The sequence below is a fragment of the Macaca fascicularis genome, chromosome 2, assembly GCF_037993035.2.
Source record: "Macaca fascicularis isolate 582-1 chromosome 2, T2T-MFA8v1.1".
Classification (NCBI taxonomy): Eukaryota; Metazoa; Chordata; class Mammalia; order Primates; family Cercopithecidae; genus Macaca; species Macaca fascicularis.
In genome coordinates this window covers 21,172,211-21,195,261 of record NC_088376.1, presented here as the reverse complement: position 1 = coordinate 21,195,261, position 23,051 = coordinate 21,172,211, and the positions used below count along the sequence as shown (strand labels likewise).

General features: G+C 37.2%; 1 protein-coding gene across 10 annotated transcripts in view; it reads right to left on the bottom strand.

Annotated features, from left to right (window-relative positions):
* Nucleotides 1–23,051, bottom strand: part of NEK10 (NIMA related kinase 10) — a 271,626-nt gene that overhangs the window by 132,362 nt on the left and 116,213 nt on the right. Inside the window, exon 25 of one of the 10 annotated variants that reach the window (XM_065539840.2) lies at nucleotides 20,240–20,727. The exons of the other annotated variants lie outside the window; for them this stretch is intronic. Within the exon in view, the coding sequence (XP_065395912.1) occupies nucleotide 20,727 (1 nt within the window). The 3' untranslated portion in view covers nucleotides 20,240–20,726. Of the gene's footprint in view, nucleotides 1–20,239; nucleotides 20,728–23,051 lie in introns of those variants that run through there. 10 annotated transcript variants of the gene reach the window in all.

Genomic DNA, 23,051 nt, shown 5'->3' with positions numbered 1-23,051 from the left:
CCTAGAACAAATGGACTTAACAGGTATTTACAGAACACTCTTCCCAACAACTGCGGAATATACATTCTTCTCTTCAGCACATGAAATATTCTCCAAGATGGACCATAATGATAGACCATGAAACACTTCTCAATTAATTTAAGAAAATCAAAATCATATGAAGTTTCTTCTCAAACCACAGTGGAATAAAACTGGAAATCAACTCTAAAAGGAACCCTCCAAATCAAACAAATACATGAAAATTAAATAATCTTCTCTTGAGTGATTTTTGGGTTAAAAATAAAATCAACATGAAAATTTAAAAATTATTTGAAATGAATGATAACAGTGACACAACTTATCAAAACCTCTGGAATACAGCAAAAGTGGTGCTAAAAGTAAAGTTCCTAGCATTAAATGCCTATATCAAAAAGTCTGAAAGAGCACAAATTGAAAATCTAATTTCACACACCTCAAAAAACTACAGAAACAGGAACAAACTAAACCCAAACCCAGCAGAAGAAAAGAAATAACAAACATCAGAGCATAACGAAGTGAAATTGAAACAAAAATGTACAAAAGATAAAGGAAACAAAAATCTGATTCTTTCAAAAGATAAACAAAATTGATAGGCCATTAGTGAGATTAACCATGAAAAGAAGAGAGAAGATTCAAATAAGCTCAACTAGCAATGAAACTGGAGACATTACAACCAATACCACTGAAATAAAAAAGATCATTCAGGGCTACTATGAACACCTTTACATGCACAAATCAGGAAATGTAGAGGAAATGGACATATTCTTGGAAATATACAACCCTCGTAGATCAAATAAGAAAGAAATGGAAACCCTGAACAGACCAATAATAAGCAGCGAGACTGAATCAGTAACAAAAACATTACCAACAAAAAGCCAGGACCAGACAGATTCTCAGCTGAATTCTACTAGATGTTCTAAGAAGAATTGGTATTGATTCTACTGAAACTATTTCAAAAGACAGAGAGAGAGGGAATCATCCCTAATTCATTCTAGGAAACCACTGTCACCCTAATACGAAAACCAGGAAAGGACATAACAGAAAAAGAAAACTACAGACTAATAACCCTGATGAATATAGATGGAAAAGTTCTCAATAAAATACTAGCTAACCAAATCCAACAGCATATTAAAAAGATAATACATCACGATATGATCATATACCCAGAAAACCTAAAGACTCATCCAAAAAGCTCCTAGATCCAATAAATGAATTCAATAAGTATCAGAATACAAAATCAATGTACACAAACCAGTAGCACTGCTACACACCAAGAATGACCAAGCTGAGGATCAAATCAAGCATGCAACCGCTTTTACAAAGACTGCAAACAGGCCAGGCGTGGTGGCTCATGCCTGTAATCCCAGCACTTTGGGAGGCCGAGGCAGGCGGATCATGAGGTCAGGAGATCGAGACCATCCTGGCTAACATGGTGAAACCCCGTCTCTACTCAAAATACAAAAAAATTAGCTGGGCATGGTGGCGGGTGCCTGTAGTCCCAGTTACTTGGGAGGCTGAGGCAAGAGAATGGTGTGAACCCAGGTGGAGCTTGCAGTGAGCCGAGATCATGCCACTGCACTCCAGGAATATACTTAACCAAGGAAGTGAATGATCTCTGCAAGAAAAACTACCAAACACTGCTGAAAGAAATCAGAGATGACATGCACAAATGGGAACACATCACATTCTCATGGATGGGAAGAATCAATATTGAGAAAATGACCATACTATCCAAAGCAATATCAGACTCAATGCAATTTCCATCAAAACATCATCATCATTCTTCACAGAATTAGAAAAAAACAATCCTAAAGTTCATATGGAACAAAAAAAGAGCCCACATAGCCAAAGCAATGATAAGCAAAAAGTGTAAATCTGGAGGCATCACATTACCAGACTTCAAATTATACTACAAAGCTATAGTTACCAAACAGCATGGTACTGGTATAAAAATAGGCATGAAGACGATGGAACAGAATAGAGAACCAAGAAATAAAGCCAAATACTTACAGCCAACTGATCTTCAACAAAGCAAACAAAAACATAAATTGGGGAAAGGACATACTATTCAATAAATGGTTCTGGGATAATTGGCATGCCATATGTAGAAGAATAAAGCTGGATCCCCATCTCTCACCTTATACAAAAATCAAATCAAGATGGATCAAAGACTTAAATCGAACACCTGAATCAGAAAAACTCTACTGGACATTGGCTTAGGCAAAAAATTCATGACTAAGACCCCAAAACCAAATGCAACAAAAACAAAAATAAATAAATGGGACCTAATTAAACTAAAAATCTTCTGCACAGCAATAGAAATAATCAGCAGAATAAACAACAGACAACCCACAGAGTGGGAGAAAATATTCACAAACTATACATCCAACAAAGGACTACTATCCAGAATCTACAAAGAACTCAAAACAAATCAACAAGAAAAAAACTAATAATCCCATCAAAAAGTGGGCAAAGCACATGAATAGACAGTTCTTAAAAGAAGACATACAAACAACCAGCAAACATATGACAAATGCTCAACATCACTAATCATCAGGGAAATACAAATTAAAACCACAATGAGATACCACCTTACTCCTGCAAGAATGGCCATAATTAAAACGCTTTTTTAAAAAAATCTAAAACAATAGATGTTGGTGTGGATATGGTGAAAAGGGAACATTTTTACACTGCCGTTGGGAATGTAAATAAGTACAATCACTATGGAAAACAGTAAGAAGATTATGTAAAGAACTAAAAGTAGAACTACCATTCGATCTAGCAATCCCACTACTGGGTACCTACCAAAAGCAAAAGAAGTTGTTTTATGAAAATGCATGTTTGTAGCAGCACAATTCACAATTGTAAAGATATGGAACCAACCTAAGTGCCCATCAACCAACAAGTGGATAATGAAAATGTGGTATAAGATGTACAAAGAAGAGCTGGTACCATTCCTACTGAAATGATTCCAAAAATTTTAAAGGAGGAACTCTTTCCTAACCCATTCTATGAGGCCAGCATCATCCTGATACTAAAACCTGACAGAGATACAACAAAAAAGGAAAACTTCAGGCCAATATCCTTGATGAATATCAATGCAAAAATCCTCAACAAAATACTGGCAAACTGAATCCAGCACCACATCAAAAAGTTTAACCACCACAATCAAGTAGGCTTCATTCCCCGGATGCAAGGTTGGTTCAACATACGCAAATCAATAAATGTGATTAATCACATAAACAGAACTAAAGACAAAAACAACATGATTATTCTCAATAGATGCAGAAAAGGCTTTTGATAAAATGCAACATCGCTTCATGCTAAAAACTCTCAGTAAACCGGTATTGAAGAAACATACCTCAAAATAATAAGAGCCATATATGATAAACCCACAGCCAATAGTATACTAAATGGGCAAAACCTGGAACATTTTCCTTGAAAACCAGCACAAGAATGCTCTCTTACAACTCCTATTCAACATAATATTGAAAATTCTGGCCAGGACAATCAAGCAAGATAAAGTAGTAAAGGATGTTCAGATAGGAGGAAAGGAAATCAAACTATCCCTGTTTTCAGATGACATGATCCTATATCTAGAAAACCCCATGGTCTCATCCCAAAAGTTTCTTAAGCTGGTAACCAACAAAGTCTCAGGATACAAAATCAATGTGCAAAAATCACTAGCATTCCTATACACCAACAACAATCAGGCCAAGATCCAAATCACAAATGAACTCCCATTCACAATTGCCACAAAAAGAATAAAATACCTAGGAATACAGCTAACAAGGAAAGTGAAGGATCTCTATAAGAAGAACTACAAACCACTGCTCAAAGAAATCAGAAAGGACACAAACAAATGGAAAACATTCCATGCTCATGGACAGGAATAATCAATACTGTGAAAATGGTCATACTGCCCAAAGCAATTTAGAGATTCAATGCTATTCCCATGAAACTACCATTTGACATTCTTCACAGAACTAGAAAAAGCTATTTTAAAATTCATATGGAACCAAAAAAAAACTATTTTAAAATTCATATGCCCAATTAGCCAAGGAAATCCTAAGCAAAAAGAACAAAGCTAGAGGTATCACACTACCTGACTTCAAACTATACCACAGGGCTACAGTAACCAAAACAGCATGGTATTGGTACAAGAACAGACACATAGACCAATGGAAAACAATAAATAACCCAGAAATAAGACTGCACACCTACAACCATCTGATCTTTAACAAACCTGGCAAAAACAAGCAATGGGGAAAGGATTCCCTATTTAATAAATGGTGCTGGGTTTACTGGGTAGCCACATGCAGAAAATTGAAACTGAACCCCTTTCTTATACTATACACAAAAATCAACTCAAGATGGATTAAAGACTTAAATCTAAAACCCAGAACTATAAAAACCCTAGAAGAAAACCTAGGCAATACCATTAAGGACATAGACACTGGCAAAGATTTCATGATGAAGATGCCAAAAGCAACTGTAACAAAAGCAAAAGTTGACAAATCAAATCTAACTAAACTAAAAAGCTTCCATACAACAAAAGAAGCTATTAACACAGCAAAAAGACAGCCTACAGAATGGGAGATAATTTTTACAAACTATGCATCTGACAAAGGTCTAACATCCAGCATCTATAAGAAGCTTAAACAAATTTACAAAACAAAACCATTAAAAAGTGGGCAAAGGACATGAACAAACACTTCGAAAGAAGGCATACATGCAGCCAACAAGCATATGAAGAAAAGCTCAGCATCACTGATTATTAGAGAAATGCAAATCAAAACCCCAATGAGATGTCGTCTCATGCCCATCACAATGGCTACCATTAAAAAGTCAAAAAATAACAGATGCTGATGAAGTTGTGGAGAAAAAGAAATGCTTTTACATTGTTGGTGGGAGTGTAAATTAGTTCAATCATTGTGCAAGACAGTGTGGCGATTCCTGAAAGACCTAAAGACAGAAATACCATTTGACCCAGCAATCCCATTACTGGGTATAAACCCAAAGGAATACAAATCATTCTATTATAAAGAAACATGCATGCATGTGTTCATTGCTGTACTATTCACAATAGCAAAGACATGGAATCAACCTAAATGCTCAAAAATGATAGACTGGGTAAAAAAAAAAAAAAAAAAAAACTGATACATATAAAGAAAATGTGATACATATACACCATGGAATACTATGGAACCATAAAAAAGAATAAGATCATGTCCTTTGCAGGAACATGGATGGAGCTGGAGGCCATGATCATTAGCAAATTAATGCAGAAACAGAAAAACAAATACTGCACATTCTTACTTATAAGTGGGAGCTAAATGATGAGAACACATGGACTCATAGAACAAGGCACACTGGGGTCTATTGGAGAGTGGAGGGTGGAAGGAGAGAGAGGATCCGGAAAAACAACTAATGGATGCTACGCTTAATACCTGGGTGATGAAATAATCTGTACAACTAACCCCCATGACACACATTTACCTGTGTAACAAACCTGCACATTCTGCACATATACACCTGAACTTAAAAGTTAAAAAATAAGTAAATAAATAAATGAAATATTTTAAAGAATAAAATGTATATATACACTATGCAATACTACTTAGCTATAAAAAGGAATGAAATAATGTCTTTTGCAGCAACTTGGGTGGAACTGGAGGCCATTATTCTAAGTGAAGTAACTCAGGAATGGAAAACCAAATATCATATGTTCTCACTTATTAGTGGGAGCTAAGCTATGGGTATGCAAAGGCATAAGAATGATATAATGGATTTTGGGAACTCAGGGGGAAGGGTGGGAGTGGGGTGAGGAATAAATGGCTATACATTGGGTACAGTGTACACTGCTTAGGTGATGGGTACACTATAAAGTCTCAGAAATCACCACTTAAGAACCTATCCATGTATCCCAAAAACTATTGAAGTTTTTTAAAAGTAAAGAAAATGGTGGACATCAAATCATCAAGTCATCCTTTCATAACCAGCTCTGAAATGTGAAATTGTATAAAAAGGGCTTGGGTAATCAATAATACACCATCCTTTCCCCAAACTCAAGAGTAGAGAAGATCAGTGAGCTGCATACAGCAGAAAGGTTTTAAATACCATAGCCAATAACAAAATCTTCACAGACAAGTGTAGTCAGGGTTTTTTACTTGGGGATTAAGAAGGGGATGGTGTGCTAGTGGCTAACTTGCCACAAAGAACTTTTGCTTTCTTATTTCTAACTTAGTTTTAGCCAAGTATACACGCCCTATGTAATATGAATTGGGGAAATGCTGGAAATAATTTGCATATCTATAAAAAGGAGATTGGCTGAATGAATCGTGATTTTAACCAAGTAATGGGATACGATCCAGATATTAAAACTGAAGCTACAGAAAAGCACTCATTAATATCAGTATTTGTGTATGTGTGTTTGCGTGTTCACATAGAAAGGAATTTGGAATCTGGACAATAAGCTGCTTTCTGTGGGTTTTTTTCCATTTCTGGGTTAGTAGGATTACAAATATTCTTAATGGGATTTTTTAATTCATTTTCTGCACTGAGAATATACTGATTTTCTAATAAGAAACCAATACAAGAAACTTTAATCAACAAATTATAAATTTTTTTCAGATTTGAAGTTTTGTTGTTTTTATTTTATATGTATTCATATTCCTTTCCATATTCATATTTCTAATTCACTTTTGTCTGTGATGTCTGCTTGATGTGACATTTTCAGATATTTATATTTGCGATAGGATCATAAAATATATGCTATTGGTAACCAATCTTTTTATTTAGTATTGCAAATATGCTTCTGGGTCAACAAATACATTACTGTATTACCAGCTTAGTGTTATTTATCTAACCAACCTCCCCTTTCATGTGTGTGTGTGTGTGTGTGTGTGTGTGTGTGTGTGTGTGTGTGTGAAGCAACGAAAGCACAGACTTATGGAAACGAAGTAGCAGGAGCGGGCTCGAGTAAGCAGCTCAAGAGTGCTGGTTACAGAATTTTCTGGGGTTTAAATACCCTCTAGAGGTTTCCCATTGGTTACTTGGTTACACCCTCTATAAATGAAGATTTGGCCCACAACTAGTCTGATTGGTTGCAAGAGTCAACCAATCAGAGGCTGAAGTGAAGTTAACAAAATTACACAGGAAGACTTGGTCCGCGACCAGCGATTGGTTGTGCAAGAGGACCAATCAGAGGTACTTTCCATTTTTCATCTGTGATGCAGTGGAAAGGGGCCAACCTCCCATTTTAATGCATAATACTCACAATTGGCTAAAAATGAATTCAGAAACAAAATGTCAAGTTCACACACAAAAAAATTAAAATAACTAAAAATGTTAAGTGCACAGAAAGAATGTAAAACTTCCTGAATATTATCAATAGATTTTTTAAAACAGTGATGAGAAATATTCAATTGTAACAATTTTGTTATTTTGATTATATTGTCACTGAAACCAATTTACTTTCAAAATTTTCCCAAATTGGCTGGAGCCCAATGGAAGGGAAGTTCCAGCATTTGTAGTGAGGGTAATTGTGAGTAGGAGAAAGGGAGAAGAAGGCCTCCTGGAAAATCTCTGTGGAAAGGGGAGGACAATTTATAATTTTTATTTGCTTCATCAGTCCTGAAGTAAATAAACCTTTATTTGGAGAAGAAAGAAAATCTGTAAGTTAAAAATGCAGCACTAAAATCACATTTCTTAAGAGACTTGTATCCCTCCTCATCAGATGGGTTCACATGACTTTCCTAAGATACTGAAAAGTTTTCTATGAGATTTTTGTATGTAATATCTAGAAGTCTGAATCAAAAGGTTACAAAAACTATGAATGAACAACGAAATTTAGGGGGGAAAAAAGCTTAAAATAACTTATCAGTATACAAAGAATCATTAAATGTTGGGTAGTGACCAGTTGCTTTGCCTAGCCACTAAAACCCAAAAAGAATTTCAAGTCATAAGAGAAAAACTTCAATTCTATGTAAGAACACTAGATGTTTTTTATTTTCTGACTATAGAAATGTTCATAGGCCAAAACAGTAAAAATAATTTATAAAGCACCCTCCTGAGAGTCTTTTCCTCCCTCAGTCTGTTATGAAGATGGTAAAAAATGAAATAGATGAGCACATGTTACAACTTGGCTTCAAGAAAGGAATCAAACTAAATGTTCCTTTTCAGGTTTCTCTAATCCTACTGCTTTATGGTCTCTATTAAGAAGACCTTAATGGGAACCAATTAACTGTAAATACAGTGAGGAGTCTGGGCAATTTAACAAATGGATTACATTCACCCAGTGATTACACTCCAGCCATCAAATGATTTTCCAGCATTGCCTACTCTGAGTCACAAATACAAATTAAATTCAGATCCAACAGCCTTGAAATTTCTCATTATACATCAACTGCCATTCGTTTGTCTCTAACGATTTTTTGTAGAAAAACAAAAAAAAAACTGGCATTATAGGTTGACATCACACATTTTATATTTGTATTCAAGCCAAATCGCACTAGCTTTTAAAACTCAAGTACATAACTAAATAATTATGGTGGTTTCACAAAAAAGATAATACAATCTCCCAATTACAATACATAATTATACAAATGCCTTTCTCTAAATATAAAGTCACATGAAAATGTGTATTCTTGCTCCTTAACAGACTGATATATTAAGAAATAAAAAGAGACAGTTGAGCAACTGCCATGTAAACATTTGATAGTCTTTATTCAAGGTAGTAGAGACCTTCACAGGAGAATAAATATTCTTATCTCATTCTGATTTACATTTATTACTATCACATCTTTTTTTTTTTTTTTTTTTGAGACAGAGTCTCACTCTGTCAGCCAGGCTGGAGTGCAGTGGCATGATCTTGGCTCACTGCAACCTCCATCTCTCAGGCTCGAGCAATTCTCCTGCTTCAGCCTCCCAAGTAGCTGAGATTACAGGTGTGCGCCACCACACCTAGCTAATTTTTGTATTTTTTTTTTAGCAGAGATGGGGTTTCACCATGTTGGTCAGGCTGGTCTCAAACTCCTGACCTCAGGTGAGCTGCCTGCCTCAGCCTCCTAAAGTGCTGGGATTACAGGCATGAGCCACCATGCCTGGCCTATCACATCTATTTTTAAATGATCATTACCTCATCAGCCTCGTATTGCTATTTTGTTTGCAAAGTTGGTACAGGGAGTAGCAGCCCAGAGCTACAGGGAGGCAGTGTCTCTGGGTGTGACTGGGGGAAAAATTAACTCAATCTAACTGTGAGGAAAATCTAAACACAGACTTCACGGACTTCTTTAATGACTATTCAGCATAGAAGAATATGTTCAGAGAGCATGGAGGGTAAAATTAGATTTTTTCAGACAAGCTGGCACGTACAGACTTTGAGGCCACTCTACAACCATCTGTATTGTGACAGTCAAAGTTGTTTTCATTGTTAACTTGAAGTAGATGTTGTAGGTGTCCTGTTAACATCCCCTGATCCTTACTTCTTGTGAGCACACTGGACTGAATTCCAACCATTTGCAGGTTTGTCTGAGGATTTTCTTTAACCCCTTGACTTTCTGTGCCTGCAACATGATCAGCCTGAAGTGCTGATGAATTACTGTACCCCAGAAACAGACCTTACTCAGTGACTGGCAAGAGCAGGTGTATAAACACCTCTCTCTCTCCTTTTGGGTACTCAAATAAGTGGTTCCCAAGTTCCTCAACAGATTTGAGCTCTAGTTGCCCACAGTAGTAAGAAATCCTTTATCCAAGAAATCCTTCATCTGCTTACTTCTCTACCCTGTCTCACTTCCCCTACTCTTTTATTCATGTTTCCTAGGATCACCTCCAGAATAAACCACTTGCACTTCGATTCTTCAATTCTTGTCTCAGGGTCTGCCTTCAGGGCAACCCAAACTAAGAGACAAGTGAAAGAAACCCAGCAAGGTTAGGGAAATAGAGGACTTTATTGATAGGTTCCTGTAAGTGCAGGAAGAGCAAAACTGCAGCTGGGACTTGAGAAAATGGAATCTTGAGCCTGGACATTGCCACCTCTTATTGTAAGTATTGACCTCATGCTGTCAGACTGACTTCCTCCCTGGCTACAACTATGGCCACAAAACACTGCTGGGTCTCCCAGCTTCAACTTTTAACTGAGCCTCAGCTCAACACATTCTCAAGAAAGAATTCTGAATGGTTAAACTTGAATCAATAAAACACTTTTACTTTTAACATTTTGGGCTATAGGGACATGAATGCTAGAATTGTTCCACCACGTGAGGCCAAGGACACAGAATCTCCAAAGCAATGGGACTTTGGCATTGATGCTTTTTTGAGTATTCCCAATGTATAAGCCATTTAAACCATGTGCTTGAAGTAAAGGCAGGGAAGAAATATTTTCCTAAAGAATGAGGCTGTTGCTTCCAGCCTGACAACGGGTAATATTTATTAAATCCTTGCTATGCTACAGATAGTACTATCAATCGATTGATCAATCTATTGCCATCCATCCATCTTCCATCCATCCATTCATCCAACTATCTTCTCAATCCTCATAACAACCCTATGTTGTAGAAATTATCATTGCCGCCCCTCGCCCCCATTTCAGGTGAGGAAATTGAGGCCCAGAAAAATTAAGTAGCTTGCTCAAAGTCAAACAGGAAGGTGTAGATCCAGGATTGGGCCCAGGCAGACCAGGTCTAGAGTCTGCACTGTGTCCTGTTGGCTCCAAGGGGAAGGGACAGCCACACAGCACAGCTGCCCACTGTGCACAGATGCACCCATGTCCACTGGTATCTTACTTCTCTCACTGATGAAGTTCTGGGCATTATTTACTAAATTTATGAACAAAGTACACTTTGTTATGAAAATTACAAATGAATTCAGAAGAATTAAGGTGAGGAGGGGCTGAACAGACAGAGAGGCAAATGCTTTATTGAGGAATAGATGTGGCCTTCCTGGAACCCTAGAGTACTAAAATGAAATTGGCCAATACATGTAAAATCTTCAAAATTTAACTGCCAAATGTAAGGATCCTAGAAGTACGCCTTGCAGTGAAAATGAAGGTTTTTTAATGGTTGAGTATTGCCAATGTATCAAGGTTACATAAAGTTAACATTTTAAAATCTTTATTTTGACATTTTATGATAGGCCATAAAATTGTCACAGTCTAACAGTTTATTGTCTTGTTTTTAAATGTACGTTTTAAAATCCTTTTCCAAAGAGATGCTTGAATTTCAAAATATTGGCCTTCTAACTATTGTTCTACTATTTTAGAGAAAACAATTTCTGGCACTTCAAAGGAAGGTTTTCCTGTATTAGCATTGTGTCATTGCTTCTAGGGTTGTTATGAACAGTCTGAAATGCCATGATCAAAAAATTAATAATTAAAATTAAATATAAAAATTAATAAAGTACTAATAGCTAAATGAGTTAAGAAATAAATTGAGGTAAAGGGATATATGACTGGTAAGGTTACTTGAAGTAACTCATTCACAAGAATAAGACAAATTAAATGTAGCCCTGAAAAATAACGAAAAACATTTCTTTAATTCTTTTGCCCCTCATATGGTAATTTCGCTTTCATATTTCCCCATTGTTTGAGTCCTCTGACTTCTCCGCTCTTTCCGTTCTCTGTTTACACTCATCACATTGCTATCTTTTCTCTTCTTTCCTTCTGATTTCTTGTGACCATTTTATCTGTCAACCAGACTTCCTTCTACGCATATACTGTCATAATGTCTGAATTCGAGGAAAATATGTCTGTTTGTATAATTCTCAGTGCATAGAATACGGTACATTTATTATACAGAAAAGCAGAGCATCCACCTCAGCCCCAATGGCCTTTCCCTCGAGTTCTGCACTTCTGTGCTGGCAGGTCCCTGTTCTACCCCTACTTTCTATATTATCCTGGGGACTTGCTATGAGCCTGATGGAGACTCATTACAAGCATCATAGGGTTTTCTAACCCTTTACTCTTCTACACTTGACTGACACCATGGTGGTGTGTGTGTGTATGTGTGTGTGTGTGTGTGTGTGTGTGTGTGTGTGTGCCCCCAAATTAAATTGAATTATTCTAGTGGTAAAGAACTAAGTCATCTGCTCCTGGGAAGTAAATGCTGGAATATCCACCTGAGGGACAGATGAAATGATGAACACACACATCTCTCCTTCCCTTTTCCTGGTTTCATTCCGCAGATATTTCCCCAAAAAAGCAGCACTTCCACTAAGTAACTGTCAGGCTGAGAGATATCCTGTGGCTTTACAATGCCAGGAGGAAAATTCTACGTCTTCCAGTGTCACAGCATAAAACTCAACCCAGCCAAACTACAGGTCCTGCCTTTCACCAAATATGCTGAGCCTATTCAGAATTGAACTGAAATATTTAATTTTCACAATTCAAAAAGACGCTCTGGAGATACACCAAGTTGGGAGGCACAGAGAAATAAAACACCTATTTTACAGAAGAATTAAAGGCATTGAACATGCCCTAGCAGGGTTATGGCCCTATTCTACTAGTTGCCCAGTCCACCATTATGCTGGGCCAAGCCCTGAAGTTTCTTATTGTGTCTGTTATTAATTTATTGCTTGTTATCTCTTAATGTACTCTTTAATAAACAATGGAATCTCTCTAAATATTTCTCCTTTAAAGTGAGCACTATATTAAGCTTTCTTTGTACATGGATTGGAGGGACACTGAAGGAGGAAGAGGTTTCCTGCAATTTCTGGCATGGGCCACGAGTAGGCAGTATAGGTATAGGACTAACCATTAGAGCCTATCCCAACCATAGCCCATTCTCCCTCTGCAACCCTGCAGCCTCAGCCTGGTGATCATTTTCCTGCAACCCTCTCAAAACAGAAACCAGAGCCCCTGTGTAGCCTGCACCCTCTGAAGGCCTCCTGCTTGTGCAGTTGTTGGACTCGCCCCCTCTTCTCCCCTCCCTGTGGCCCTCAAACTCTAAGAGCACCTGCGGCAGCTGGACTCCCACTATGTGCCCACACCACAAATGCTGATGCCTTGCTCCCTCACCTGCATTTCAGAGAGTTGCTCCTAGCTTGCTCAGCAGCTCCAGGACAGCTGCAGCCTGGACCACCACGCCAACTTCTCTGCTGTCTGTTGGGCTACCACACCTTTTCCAACGAAATCTGAACCCCTTCCAAGTTTGTCCTTCCTTGGTACTGTCACTCAACCCTAAAGTACCATGTAGTTTTCTTACATCTTAATCATTCTTCATATTAAACTTCCCCTGTTTAGCTCACTGCATCATTTCCATCTCCTAGTTGGATCCAGAATGCTACACTTCATTCTAAGGAGATGTGGGGCTAATGTGCCAACCGTTAGTGTTTAAAATAGACTATTTCTTTGTTTCATATGTCTTGATTCCTGAAGCCACTTGGGGGATTATTCTTCTTTTTTAAAGAAGTATGGTGCTACATTAGTGAATATGGCCACAAATAATGTGCACCTCCTTCCATGTAGAGATAAATATATTTCACACATTTAGGCTGGCCCTTATGTGCTTCAACCAATAGAATATGGCAGAAGGGATGTTGAGTGACATCCAAGGGCAGCCCCGATTGGGCCTTGCAGCTCAGCTTTTACTTTCTTGGAATGTTACTCCACTGCAGTCATGTAAATGAAAGGCCACCTGAAAAAGATCTCTAGCCAAGCATCAACAACAACTGCCTTATTAGTGAAGCCATCTTGGACCGTCCAGCCAAGCCAATAATTCAGCCAAATGCATCCACATGAGCTCAGGGGAACCAACAGAGGAATGACCAAGCAAACTTATATAAACCATTGTGGTTTTAAGCAACTAAATTTTGGGATGGATTGTTATGCATCCAATAGATAACTGAAATATACATCTTACCATCATCAAACTATTCTAATTTCTTATTCAATAAATTAATTTGTGTTAAATATATGAGGAAGCTTATTTTGACCACCCCCCTCCCACCCTCAGAAAAACATGTTAAAGTAAGACTAGGTATTTCCTCCTGCATCTCTTTCCAATAGGAAATGGGAAATACTATATATAACGACTAGGTATTAAATGTTCAAAATGACAAACTACATAACTTAAATAAACATGGAGAAGGAAATCCAGTGTTTATGATTCACGTTTACTCATAAAAGTAAAGACTATAAAAGGTCAAGAGAAAAACAATATAGAGACTGAAGACAAGTGATTCTGAATTTCCAATTGATAAAAGAAGCAAGGACTTCCACTGACAGAATCAATCATCAGAGAGCTCTCTTTCCCGCGTTTTGTGATTCTGAGGAGTTCAGAACAAATCAGACTGAAAAGTGCATAATGTACAATGGCGCTATGTACCCATATTTGCCCTTTCTTATTATAACTTTTAGGTTCAGGGTACATATGCAGGTTTGTTATAGAGGCAAACTGCATGTCATGGGGGTTTGTTGCAGATTATTTTGTCACCCAGGTAGTAAGCATAATACTCAATAGGTATTTTTTTCTGATCCTCTCTCTCCTCCAACCTTTCATCCTCAAGTATATTTAGATTTTTTTAACTTTTTATTTTTAACTTTTGTAAATACATAGTAGGTGTATATGTTTATGGGGTTTATGAGATATTTTGACACAGGCATGCAATGAGTAATAATCACATCACAGTAAATGGGGTATCCATCACTTCAAGCATTGTGTTAAAACAATCTAATTATACTTTTAGTTATTGTAAAATGTACAATTAAATTTATTTTAACTATAGTCACCCTGTTGTGCTATCAAATACTAGTTCTTATTCACTAATTCTATTTTTCGTACCCATTAACCATCCCAATCCCCCCAACCCCCGCCCACTGTCCTTCCTAGCCCCTGGTAACCATCCCTCTACATTCTCTCTCCATGAGTTCAATTACTTAATTTTTAGTCCCACGAATTTTTATTCCCACACAATTTTAGTCCCATTTTTCACTTCTTTGGTTAAGTTAATTCCTAGGTATTTTACTTTATTTGTAGCTCTCGTAAATGATATTACTTTCTTGATTTCTTTTTCACATTGTGCGCAGTTGGTGCATAGAAATGCTACTGCTTTTTGTATGTTGATTTTGTATCCTGCAGTTTTACTAAATTTGTTGATCAGTTCTAATAGTTTTTTGGTGGAGTCTTTAGGTTTTTCCAAATATAAGATCAGGTTTTTCCAAATATAAGATCATATCATCTGCAAACAAGGATAACTTGACTTCTTCCTTTCCAATTTGGATGCCCTTTATTTATTTTTCTTATCTGACTGCTCTAGCTAGGACTTCCAGTACTATTTTGAATAACAATGATGAAGGTTGGCATCCCTGTCATGTTCCAGATCTTCAAGAAGAGGTTTTCAATTTTTCCCCATTCAGTATGATTCTAGCTGTGGGTCTGTTGTAAATGGCTTTTATTATGTTGAGGTATCTTATTTTTGTACCCAGGTTTTTTAGGGTTTTTCATCATGAAGGGATGTTGAATTGTATCAAATGCTTTGTCAGAATCAATTGAAATGATCATATAGTTGTTGCCCTCCATTCTGTTGATATAAAGTATTACATTGATTGATTTACATATCCTTGCATATCTGGGATAAATCCCACTCGATCATGAGGAATAATCATTTTAATATGTTGTTGGATTTGGTTTGCTAGTATTTTGTTGATTTTATTTATTTATTTAGAGACAGAGTCTCACTCTGTCATGCAAACTGGAGTGCAGTGGCGCAATCTCAGCTCACTGCAACCTCCACCTCCGGGACTAAATTAATCCTCCTGCCTCAGCCTTCCAAGTAGCTGGGACTACATGTGCACACCACCATGCCTGGCTAATATTTTGCATTGTTAGTAGAGACAAGGTTTCACCATGTTGCTCAGGCTGGTCTTAAACTCCTGCACTCAAGCAATATTGGCCTGCAGTTTTCTTTTAATTTTTTTCTTTCTTTCTTTCTTTCTTTCTTTCTTTCTTTCTTTCTTTCTTTCTTTCTTTCTTTCTTTCTTTCTTTCTTTTTTCTTTCTTTCTTTCTCTCTTTCTCTCTCTCTCTCTCTCTCTCTCTCTCTCTCTCTCTCTCTCTCTCTCTCTTTCTTTCTTTCTGGAGGTGTCTTTGTCTGGTTTTTGTATCAGGGTAATACTGGCCTCACAGTGTAAGTTTGGAAGTATACCCTTTTCCTCCATTTTTTGCAATAGTGTGTATAGGATTGGTATTAGTTTTTCTTTAAATGTCTGGTAGCATACAGCAGTGAAGGCATTTGGGTCCCAGGCTTTTCTTTACTAGGAGACTTTTCATTACAGCTTCTATCTTGTTACTTGTTATTGGTCTGTTCAGGTGTTGAGTTTCTTCATGGTTCCATCTTGGTAGGTTGTATGTGCCTACTAATTTACTCCTTTTTTTTTTTTTTTTTTTTTTTTTTTTGAGACGGAGTCTGGCTCTGTCACCCAGGCTGGAGTGCAGTGGCGCGATCTCGGCTCACTGCAAGCTCCGCCTCCCGGGTTTACGCCATTCTCCTGCCTCAGCCTCCCGAGTAGCTGGGACTACAGGCGCCCGCCACCTCGCCCGGCTAGTTTTTTTTTTTGTATTTTTTAGTAGAGACGGGGTTTCACCGTGTTAGCCAGGATGGTCTTGATCTCCTGACCTCGTGATCCGCCCGTCTCGGCCTCCCAAAGTGCTGGGATTACAGGCTTGAGCCACCGCGCCCGGCCGTGTTTACTCACTTCTTCTAGATTTTCCAATTTATTGGCACATAGTTGTTCAAAGTAGCCACTAATGATTCTTTGAATGTCTGCAGTATCCATTGTAATGTCTCCTTTTTCATCCCTAATTTTATGTGGGTCTTCTCCCTTTTTTTCTTCATCTCTCTAAAGGTTTGTCAATTGTTTAACTTTTCCAAAAAACAACTTTTCATTTTGTTGATCTTTTGTATTGTTTTCTTCATTTTCATTGCTTTTATATCTGCTGTTTATTATTTCTTTTCTTCTACTAATTTTGGGTTTGGTTTGCTTTTGCTTTTCTAGTTCTCTCAGATGCATTATTAGGCTATTTATTTGAAGTTTTTCTTCTTTTTGGTTTAGGCACTTATAGCTACAAACTTCCCTCTTGGTACTACTTTCACTGTATCCCATAGGTTTTGGTATGTTGTGTTTCCATTATTATTTGTTTCAAAATTTTTTTCAATTTACTTCTTATTTCTTCATTGACTCACTGGTCAATCTGGAGCATACTGTATAATTTCTACGCATTTGTATAGTATCCAATATTACTCTTGTTACTGATTTCTAGTTTTATTCTATTATGGTCAGAGAAGATGCTTGATATTATTTCAAATTTTTTTGAATGCTTTAAGACTTGTTTTGTGACCTAACATGTGGTTTATCCTTGAGAATAATTCATGTGCTGAAAAGAATGTGTATTCTGCAGCCATTGGATGAGATATTCTATAAATATACATTAGGTCCATTTGGTCTACAGTGCAGATTAAGTCCAATGATCCTTCATTGATTTTTTGTCTGGGAGATCTGTCCAATGCTATGGGTATTGAAGTCTCAGTTATTATTGTGAATATGGTTTGGCTGTGCCCCACCCAAAATCTGAATTGTAATCCCTATAATCCCCACATGTCAAGGGAGAGACTAGGTGGAGGTCATTGAATCATGGGGGTGGTTTCCCCCAAGCTGTTCTTATGATAGTGAGTTCTCCTGAGATCGGTTTTGTGTTTGGTAGTTCCTCCTGCATTCATTCTCCTTCCCGCTGCCTTGTAAAGAAGGAGTCTTGCTTCCCCTTTGTCTTCCACCATGTTTGTAAGTTTCCTGAGGGCTCCCCAGACATGCTGAACTGTAAATCAATTAAACCTCTTTCCTTTACAAGTTACCCAGTCTCGGGTAGTTCTTCATAGCGTGTGAAAACAGACTAATATAATTATATTGTTGTCCATCTCTCTTTCTTTCACTCTAATAATATTTCTTTTATATATCTGGGTGCTCCAGTATTGGGTGCATATATATTTACAATTGTTATATCCTCTTGCTGAATTGATTCCTTTATCATTATATAACGACTTTCTTTGTCTCTTCTTATAGTTTTTGTCTTGAAATATATTTTTTTCTGGTATAAGTATAGCTACATCTGCTCTTTTTTGGTTTCCATTGGCATGGAATATCTTTTTCCTTCTCTTTATTTTCAGTCTATGTGTCTTTAGAGGTGAGATGCATTTTTAATAGGCAACAGATCATTGTGTCTTATTTTTTTGTCCACTCTGCCACTCTGTCTTTTGATTGGAGAGTTTAGCCCATTTACATTCAATGTTATTATTGATAAGTAAGAACTTATTCCTGCCATTTTGTCATTTATGTTTTCTGGTTGTTTTGTGTTATTCTCTTCCATTCTTCTTTCCTATTTTCCTTTTAGTGAAGGTTGTTTTCTCTTATGGTATGATTTAATTTATTACTTTTTACTTTTTGTGTATCTGTTGTATGTTTTTTGATTTGAGGTTACCACGAAACTTGCAAATACTATGTTGTAACCCATTATTTTAAACTGATGATACTGATTGCATAAACAAACAGGAAAAGAGAAAACATAAAAACTCTACACTTTGATTTTGTCCCCCCACTTTTAACTTCTTATTATTTTTCTTTATATCTTATTGTGCTATAAGATATAACAACTTGAAAAGTTGTTGTAGTTATTATTTTTTATTGATTCATCTTTTAGTCTTACTTAAGGTAAGAGTTTATACACCACAATTATAGTATTATAATATTCTTTGTTCTTCTGTGTATTTACTATTACCAGTGAGTTTTGTATGTTCAGATGATTTCTTATTCCTCATTAATGCCCTTTCATTTCTGATTGAAGAACCCCCTTTAGCATTTCTTGTAGGACAGGTCTGATGTTGATGAAATCCCTTAGCTTTTGTTTGTCTGGAAAAGTCTTTATTTCTCCTTCATGTTTGAAAGATATTTTCACCAGATATACTATTCTGGGGTAAATTTTTTTCCTTTAGCACTTTCAATATGTCATGCCACTGTCTTCTGGCCTGTAAGGCTTCCACTGGAAAGTCTGCTGCCAGATGTACTGAGCTCCACTGCATGTTATTTGTTTCTTCTCTCTTGCTGCTAGTGAGATCCTTTCTTTATCCCTGACCTTTGGGAGTTTGATTATTGAATACCTTGAGGTAGTCTTCTTTAGGTTAAATCTGCCTAGTGTTCTATAACCTCCTATATATGCACAATATAATCTATACATTTAAACAAGTACTATCCTTTCAAACTTTAGACTAATAGGACATAACAATCACTATTATCTAGTGAGTGCTTACCATATGCCAGCCAGGCACTGTTCCTAGCACCAGACATGTATCACCTCATTTAATCTCACAACAATCCTAGGACATGGGCACTATTATTATCCCCAGGTTGCAGATGAGGAAACTAAGGCACAGAAAAATTCAATCATTTAAAACTCTCAATAGCAGATCTAGAATTTAAACCCAGGTCATCTGATTCCGGAGCTTGTAGTCTTAATAATGACCTTATTCTGTCAATACTATGGTCTGTTTCAAATTATGCTTTTTTTTTTTTTTTTTTTTTGAAAATCCTTTAATATGGTCTTATTCCAATTATGCTTATTTTTGAAAACCCCTGCCCAAATCTCACATTGTTATCCCCAGTGTTGAAGGTGGGGCCTAGTAGAAAATGGTTGGATCATGGGGGTGGATTTCTCCTGAATGGTTTAATACCATCCCCTTAGTGCTGTTGTTCTGACAGTGAGTGGGTTCTCATGAGATCTGGTTGTTTAAAAGTGTGTGGCACTTCTTCACTTCCTCTCTCCTGCTCCTGCTCTGGCCATGTGATGTGCCTGCTCCCCCTTCACCTTCCACTGTGAATGTAACTTTCCTGGGGCCTCCCCAGAAGACAAGAAGATACCAGCATCATGCTTCCTGTGCAGCCTGCAGAACCATGAGCCAGTTAAACCTCTTTTCTTTATAAATTACCCAGTCTCAGGTATTTCTTTATAGCAATCCAAGAATGACCTAATACATCTCTTTTTTGAAACTTCCCTCAGGGCCACTTTATTGGTCACTGAAGAATACATATTTCTATAATATATAATCTTTCCACATTTTATTTTGTTAAAACGTTAACATCCTACTTGATCTCATTTACTCACTGTTCTAGTAATCGTGTAATATATAAAGATAAAATAGCAAAGAGAAAAAAATAAAATAAAATAGACCCTGCCATCAAGGTACTTACTATCTCAAATGAACAGCCTTCAGGCTTTATTAGGGTAAAAATCAGAACAGCTCAAAGATATATTAGAACCCAATAAAAATATACACTAATTTTTATCATATTATTATGAAAAAAGACTTGTTTTCACTTCAATGATTCAAAGTATTTCTTAAGATTCTGCTAGTCGACTCCTCTAGGTCCTGGGGAAACAGTGGTGAACAAAGGTGACACAAGTCCTGTGCTCACAGAGCTTGTGTGTAGTGGAGAGACACACTATAAGCCAATTCAAGTACAATATAAGGTCACATAGAGGCAAGGGCTATGAAAACGTAAAGCAGGATATAGGGATAGAATCTGAAGGGAGGTTGCTGTTTGGGGCAAGTGACCATGGAAGTCCTCTCTACATAAGTGGCATTTAAGCAAAGAGCAGAATGAAGTAAAGAAGTAAGTTCTGCAGCTGTCTCTGAAGGAAGAGCATTCCAAGGAGGAGCATTTTGGAGATCTGAAGGAACAGAAAGAAGGGAAAGGATTGGGAATTTAAAGTGTGTTACAACAAAAAGAAACAATTTGCTTTGTAATATGTTATTTCCAGTAATGTTTATAATCATGCAAGTACTGGATCATTCATGTAGCAAATATTACTTGTGAGTTTTAAAGTACCAGACTTAGGACTGCTGGGGATTGTAATGAACAAAATCATCATTGCTAATCACAAAATCAACAAGAAGTTCAATTGTGTGAAGGAAAAGTACATGGAGTGTGTAGATCAGAGGAAATACACCTTGTCTAAGGGGGTTCAGCTGAAGGCAGGTAAGAATTAACCAGATGACAAGTGGAAAAGAGTATTCCAGGCAAAGGGAGCTGCATGTGCAAAGGTCCTGTGGTCAGAGGGAGCCCAGATGAAACAGCTAGGAATTGTTAAAGTTTGGTTTGTGGTAAAGCTGAAGAACTTAGCAGAGGCCAGAGAATGCAAGGTTGTCTACTTGTGGCCATAGTGAGGGCTTGGTCTTTGCACGAGCAGCTGGAAGTCACTTAAGTGTTTTAAGTCACTTAAAATTCTCAAAATTTTGAGTGTATTATAGCTTTCTTAAGAATTCTATCAACTTTATATATCAAAAAATAAAAATATATATTTTTTAAATTTAAGAAGTGCAGTTAGTAGACATACTTCACTTTGTCTCTACTTAACCAGGTTTACCTACAGGTTTATTTTGATGCATCCAATTTAAACTTCATGAACTTCTCTACTAATTATCCAGTGTCATAATATGAATGAGATTATACTAAGCAATAGGGTAATAATGCCCATTCCAGGAATAGTTGAAGTTTCCATTTTTATTGGAAAACTTTTATTGTATTTTATACATCATACTAGCTTCATAAATCCCATATATGTTCTGTGAAGAACTAGCTGAAAATGCTTCCCAGAGCCCCAAACTCTATACTGTTCTCAGAAAATGAAGTTGAATATGGTGTGTAATTTTCTTTTCTGGAATTGGAGGAAGACATAGAGATAAAAAATGGAAACAAGTAGCATATTTGGAGATTTTTTTTCCCTTGAGAGGGATAACAAAAACCTGCCTAATAATGAATCATATCAGATCAATGAAAAGAACCTTTACTGACCTTCTGTTCCAGTACAATTGCTCCAGCAATGTGCCTACAAACCCTTTATCTACCAGCTGAATACAGAATAAAGAATGCTCTGAGGTACTTCCTACAAGAGTTGACAAAGAGACCTTTCTTCCTTTCAATAAGTTAATATCTGAGGAAGCAAAAGCAAATGGAAAGGGCAAAACGACATGGGGACATCAAACTCTGGGGACCCCGCAGGGAAGGGAAAGGAGTGCCTAGGCATCTCTATGGCATCCAAATGTCCACATCCCAGGTCCACATTTACAGGCTCAGACAAGCTCAGAAAACTTACATGAAAGTAAGAATTACAGAATTACAAAAAAATTCTAGAATGTCTGGACCCTAGCCAGACTCCCACTCACATTTCCAGTACAAGTCTATGGCATCATACCTCAAGCAATGCCCCTCCAGCTCTCTGCCTGGAGTGCCTCTAGCCCATGCCCTGGCATGCCATAAGCACCTGGGCACAAGCTTCCCAGAGCAGCCCTCAGTCAGATGCTGAGGGCTCCCCCTTGTGATTGGAAAAAAAATACTCCAACCTTTCATCTGGCACACAGGGCAACTCTAAAACACCCTGTACACCAAGTTAGTCCAACCCCCGGCCCACGGACTGCATGTGGCCCAACACAAATGCATAAATCTTTCTTAAAACACTTCAGTTTTTTTCCATTTTTAAAAGCTCATAAAAGCTATCTTTAGTGTCGGTGTATTTTGCATGTGGTCCAAGACAATTTTTCCTCTTCCAATGTGGCCCAGAGAAGCCAAAAGATTGGACACCCCTGCTCTATACTATATCCCAGATAATACTCTATGAACCTAATTATTAATGTTCACTGTACTGGCTGCTTTCCCTCCAAATCTCACTTCACCGCTCTCCTAATAGTGTTTCCTGGGACCTCCTCCCAAATAAACTATTTCACTCAAATTCTTGTCTCAGATTCTGCTTTTAGAGAATCCCAAACTAAGAAAGAAACACAATATGATGTAGGACTGAGTTTTTAACTCCATACTCAGCTAAGGACATCAAAAACTAGCAAGAAAGATGGTTTGTGAACCCAAATTCATAGTAAAACCCATCAGACAGGGGGCATTTCTAATAACTTGGAGAGATGAGAGAAGGGAGTAGAAAGAAATTTTTAAAGCAATTTAAAAGAATAGGAGGTTGACAGAAAGATAAATGGTGGTAAGATA